The sequence below is a fragment of the Oncorhynchus tshawytscha genome, linkage group LG08, assembly GCF_018296145.1.
Source record: "Oncorhynchus tshawytscha isolate Ot180627B linkage group LG08, Otsh_v2.0, whole genome shotgun sequence".
In the NCBI taxonomy this organism is placed as follows: domain Eukaryota; kingdom Metazoa; phylum Chordata; class Actinopteri; order Salmoniformes; family Salmonidae; genus Oncorhynchus; species Oncorhynchus tshawytscha.
The window spans coordinates 13,473,308-13,479,307 of NC_056436.1; the positions used below are offsets into that span (position 1 = coordinate 13,473,308).

General features: G+C 42.4%; 1 protein-coding gene across 3 annotated transcripts in view; it reads right to left on the reverse strand.

Moving 5' to 3' along the window:
* Positions 1-6,000, reverse strand: part of LOC112238489 (pleckstrin homology domain-containing family H member 1) — a 68,246-nt gene that overhangs the window by 34,362 nt on the left and 27,884 nt on the right. For all 3 annotated transcript variants that reach the window (XM_042325261.1, XM_042325262.1, XM_042325259.1), the window contains exon 7: positions 5,560-6,000. This exon is cut by the window's right edge and continues 161 nt beyond it. In XM_042325261.1, the coding sequence (XP_042181195.1) occupies positions 5,560-6,000 (441 nt within the window). The remainder of the gene's footprint in view (positions 1-5,559) is intronic.

Sequence of the window (6,000 nt, forward strand, 5' to 3'; positions counted from 1 at the left end):
GCCGTAAGACCGCTGAACAATTAATAAAATCGCCACAGGACAATTTACATTGACCCCCCAACTTGTCCACTGCTGCTACTCGCTGTTTATTGCCTATGCATTGTCACTTCACCCCCACCTACATGTACAAATTACCTCAACTAGCCTGTACCCCCACACACTGACTCGGTACTGGTGCCCCCTGTATATAGCCTCGTTATTGTAATTCTTATTGTGTTACTTTTTATTATGACTTTTTATTTTAGTCTACCTGGTAAATGTTTTCTAAACACTTCTTGAACTGCACTGTTGGTTAAGGGCTTGTAAGTCAGCATTTCACAGTAAAGTCTACACTGTTGATTAAGGGCTTGTAAGTCAGCATTTCACGGTAAAGTCTACACTGTTGGTTAAGGGCTTGTAAGTCAGCATTTCACAGTAAAGTCTACACTGTTGGTTAAGGGCTTGTAAGTAAGCATTTCACGGTAAAGTCTACACTGTTGGTTAAGGGCTTGTAAGTCAGCATTTCACGGTAAAGTCTACACTGTTGGTTAAGGGCTTGTAAGTCAGCATTTCACGGTAAAGTCTACACTGTTGGTTAAGGGCTTGTAAGTCAGCATTTCACTGTAAAGTCTACACTGTTGGTTAAGGGCTTGTAAGTCAGCATTTCACGGTAAAGTCTACACTGTTGGTTAAGGGCTTGTAAGTCAGCATTTCACGGTAAAGTCTACACTGTTGGTTAAGGGCTTGTAAGTCAGCATTTCACGGTAAAGTCTACACTGTTGGTTAAGGGCTTGTAAGTCAGCATTTCACTGTTGGTTAAGGGCTTGTAAAGTCTACACTGTTGGTTAAGGGCTTGTAAGTCAGCATTTCACTGTAAAGTCTACACTGTTGGTTAAGGGCTTGTAAGTCAGCATTTCACTGTAAAGTCTACACTGTTGATTAAGGGCTTGTAAGTCAGCATTTCACAGTAAAGTCTACACTGTTGGTTAAGGGCTTGTAAGTCAGCATTTCACTGTAAAGTCTACACTGTTGGTTAAGGGCTTGTAAGTCAGCATTTCACGGTAAAGTCTACACTGTTGGTTAAGGGCTTGTAAGTCAGCATTTCACGGTAAAGTCTACACTGTTGGTTAAGGGCTTGTAAGTCAGCATTTCACGGTAAAGTCTACACTGTTGGTTAAGGGCTTGTAAGTCAGCATTTCACGGTAAAGTCTACACTGTTGGTTAAGGGCTTGTAAGTCAGCATTTCACGGTAAAGTCTACACTGTTGGTTAAGGGCTTGTAAGTCAGCATTTCACAGTAAAGTCTACACTGTTGGTTAAGGGCTTGTAAGTCAGCATTTCACGGTAAAGTCTACACTGTTGATTAAGGGCTTGTAAGTAAGCATTTCACTGTAAAGTCTACACTGTTGGTTAAGGGCTTGTAAGTCAGCATTTCACAGTAAAGTCTACACTGTTGGTTAAGGGCTTGTAAGTCAGCATTTCACGTAAAGTAAAGTCTACACTGTTGGTTAAGGGCTTGTAAGTCAGCATTTCACTGTTGGTTAAGGGCTTGTAAAGTCTACACTGTTGGTTAAGGGCTTGTAAGTCAGCATTTCACAGTAGGGCTTGTAAGTCAGCATTTCACTGTAAGGTCTACACTGTTGGTTAAGGGCTTGTAAGTCAGCATTTCACGGTAAAGTCTACACTGTTGGTTAAGGGCTTGTAAGTCAGCATTTCACGGTAAAGTCTACACTGTTGGTTAAGGGCTTGTAAGTAAGCATTTCACGGTAAAGTCTACACTGTTGGTTAAGGGCTTGTAAGTCAGCATTTCACAGTAAAGTCTACACTGTTGGTTAAGGGCTTGTAAGTCAGCATTTCACGGTAAAGTCTACACTGTTGGTTAAGGGCTTGTAAGTCAGCATTTCACGGTAAAGTCTACACTGTTGGTTAAGGGCTTGTAAGTCAGCATTTCACGGTAAAGTCTACACTGTTGGTTAAGGGCTTGTAAGTCAGCATTTCACGGTAAAGTCTACACTGTTGGTTAAGGGCTTGTAAGTCAGCATTTCACGGTAAAGTCTACACTGTTGGTTAAGGGCTTGTAAGTCAGCATTTCACGGTAAAGTCTACACTGTTGGTTAAGGGCTTGTAAGTCAGCATTTCACTGTAAAGTCTACACTGTTGGTTAAGGGCTTGTAAGTCAGCATTTCACTGTAAAGTCTACACTGTTGGTTAAGGGCTTGTAAGTGAGCATTTCACGGTAAAGTCTACACTCAGCATTTGTAAAGTTACACTGTTGGTTAAGGGCTTGTAAGTCAGCATTTCACGGTAAAGTCTACACTGTTGGTTAAGGGCTTGTAAGTCAGCATTTCACGGTAAAGTCTACACTGTTGGTTAAGGGCTTGTAAGCATTTCACTGTAAAGTCTACACTGTTGTAAGTCAGCATTTCACGGTAAAGTCTACACTGTTGGTTAAGGGCTTGTAAGTCAGCATTTCACTGTTGTAAAGTCTACACACTGTTGGTTAAGGGCTTGTAAGTCAGCATTTCACTGTAAAGTCTACACTGTTGGTTAAGGGCTTGTAAGTCAGCATTTCACTGTAAAGTCTACACTGTTGGTTAAGGGCTTGTAAGTCAGCATTTCACTGTAAAGTCTACACTGTTGGTTAAGGGCTTGTAAGTCAGCATTTCAGCATTACACTGTTGATTAAGGGCTTGTAAAGTCTACACTGTTGGTTAAGGGCTTGTAAGTCAGCATTTCACTGTAAAGTCTACACTGTTGGTTAAGGGCTTGTAAGTCAGCATTTCACTGTAAAGTCTACACTGTTGGTTAAGGGCTTGTAAGTCAGCATTTCACTGTAAAGTCTACACTGTTGGTTAAGGGCTTGTAAGTCAGCATTTCACTGTAAAGTCTACACTGTTGGTTAAGGGCTTGTAAGTCAGCATTTCACGGTAAAGTCTACACCTGTTGGTTAAGGGCTTGTAAGTCAGCATTAAGGTAAAGTCTACACTGTTGGTTAAGGGCTTGTAAGTCAGCATTTCACTGTAAAGTCTACACTGTTGGTTAAGGGCTTGTAAGTCAGCATTTCACTGTAAAGTCTACACTGTTGGTTAAGGGCTTGTAAGTCAGCATTTCACTGTAAAGTCTACACTGTTGGTTAAGGGCTTGTAAGTCAGCATTTCACTGTAAAGTCTACACTGTTGGTTAAGGGCTTGTAAGTCTACACTGTTGGTTCAGCATTTCACTGTAAAGTCTACACTGTTGGTTAAGGGCTTGTAAGTCAGCATTTCACTGTAAAGTCTACACTGTTGGTTAAGGGCTTGTAAGTCAGCATTTCACTGTAAAGTCTACACTGTTGGTTAAGGGCTTGTAAGTCAGCTTTTCATTTCACTGTAAAGTCTACACTGTTGGTTAAGGGCTTGTAAGTCAGCATTTCATTTCACTTGGTAAAGTCTACACTGTTGGTTAAGGGCTTGTAAGTCAGCATTTCACTGTAAAGTCTACACTGTTGGTTAAGGGCTTGTAAGTCAGCATTTCACGGTAAAGTCTACACTGTTGGTTAAGGGCTTGTAAGTCAGCATTTCACGGTAAAGTCTACACTGTTGGTTAAGGGCTTGTAAGTCAGCATTTCACGGTAAAGTCTACACTGTTGGTTAAGGGCTTGTAAGTCAGCATTTCACGGTAAAGTCTACACTGTTGTTGGTTAAGGGTCTACACTGTTGGTTAAGGGCTTGTCAGTCAGCATTTCACGGTAAAGTCTACACTGTTGGTCTACACTGTTTAAGGGCATTTTGTAAGTCAGTCTACACTGTTGGTTAAGGGCTTTTCAGCATTTCACTGTAAAGTCTACACTGTTGGTTAAGGGCTTGTAAGTCAGCATTTCACTGTAAAGTCTACACTGTTGGTTAAGGGCTTGTAAGTCAGCATTTCACTGTAAAGTCTACACTGTTGGTTAAGGGCTTGTAAGTCAGCATTTCACGGTGAAGTCTACACCTGTTGGTTAAGGGCTTGTAAGTCAGGATTTCACGGTAAAGTCTACACCTGTTGGTTAAGGGCTTGTAAGTCAGGATTTCACGGTAAAGTCTACACTGTTGGTTAAGGGCTTGTAAGTCAGGATTTCACGGTAAAGTCTACACTGTTGGTTAAGGGCTTGTAAGTCAGGATTTCACGGTAAAGTCTACACTGTTGGTTAAGGGCTTGTAAGTCAGCATTTCACATTTAAGTCTACACTGTTGGTTAAGGGCTTGTAAGTCAGCATTTCACGGTAAAGTCTACACTGTTGGTTAAGGGCTTGTAAGTCAGGATTTCACGGTAAAGTCTACACTGTTGGTTAAGGGCTTGTCAGTCAGCATTTCACGGTAAAGTCTACACCTGTTGGTTAAGGGCTTGTAAGTCAGCATTTCACGGTAAAGTCTACACTGTTGGTTAAGGGCTTGTCAGTAAAGCATTTCACGGTAAAGTCTACACTGTTGGTTAAGGGCTTGTCAGTAAAGCATTTCACGGTAAAGTCTACACTGTTGGTTAAGGGCTTGTAAGTCAGGATTTCACGGTGAAGTCTACACCTGTTATATTCGGCACGTGACAAATAAAGTTTGATTTGATTTTGATTTGAAACTTGTTTGGGACAAGAAACACGAGCAATGGACATTAGACCGGTGGAAATCTGTCCTTTGGTCTGTTGAGTCCAAATTTGAGATTTTTGGTTCTGGTGCTGGCCTTCTAGGCAGAGTTCCTCTGTCTCGTGTCTGTGTTCTTTTGCCAATCTTAATATTTTATTTTTATTGGCCAGTCTGAGATATGGCTTTTTGTTTGCAACTCTGCCGAGAAGGCCAGCATCCCAGAGTTGCCTCTTCACTTTTGACGTTGAGACTGGTGTTTTGTGGGTACTATTTAATGAAGCTGCCAGTTGAGGACTTGTGAGGCGTCTGTTTCTCAAACTAGACACTCTAATGTACTTGTCCTCTTGCTCAGTTGTGCACTGTGGCCTCACACTCCTCTTTCTATTCTGGTTAGAACCAGTTTGCGCTGTTCTGTGAAGGGACTAGTACACAGCAGTGTACGAGATCTTCAGTTTCTTGGCAATTTCTCACATGGAATAGCCTTCATTTCTCAGAACAAGAATAGACTGGCGAGTTTCAGAAGACAGTTCTTTGTTTCTGGACATTTTGAGCCTCTAATCAAACCCACAAATGCTGATGCTCCAGATACTCAACTAGTCTAAAGAAGGCCAGTTTTATTGCTTCTATAATCAGAACAACAGTTTTCAGCTGTGCTAACATAATTGCAAAAGGGTTTTCTAATGATCAATTAGCCTTTTAAAATTATAAACTTGGATTAGCTAACACAACATGCCATTGGAACACAGGAGAGATGGTTGCTGATAATGGGCCCCTGTACGCCTATGTAGATATTCCATAAAAAATCAGCCGTTTCCAGCTACAATAGTCATTTACAACATTAACAATGTCTACACTGTATTTCTGATCAATTTGATGTTATTTTAATGGACAAAAAATGTCCTTTTCTTTCAAAAACAAGGACATTTCTAAGTGACCCCACGGTAGTGTATATATACATAAATACATATACATAGAACTTAACACACCTTGGGTAGGGTCATGCTGGTCCCAGTATGGGAGGGTAGTGCCAGGGGCTGGGTGTGGGTCTGGAAGGGGTGGGAGTTAGATGGAGAGCGGCAGAGGAGAGGGTTTTTGGGGGTGGAGGTGGAAGTAGGGATGTCAGGGGTCCTGGGACCCCCGTGTGTTGTTTCACAGGCAGACGAAGATGAGGAGGAGGAAGAGGAAGAGGAGGAAGAGTGGAGACGTTGGGAGCGGAACCTGCTGTTGAGCTCGTCCGAGGAGTGATCTCTGGGAGTAGCGCTACCTAGTGGTTGGTCCTGGCCTCCAGTGGTTGGAACAGGACTACTAGGTCCAGCGCCAGCCTCCCTGCCCTTGCTACCCAGAGAGGGAGTGTCTGGCAGGGTTACTGTCACAGTGCCGTGGCCTGTTGTGTCTCCTCTGTCTCCTCTGGGTTTACAGGGCTGCTC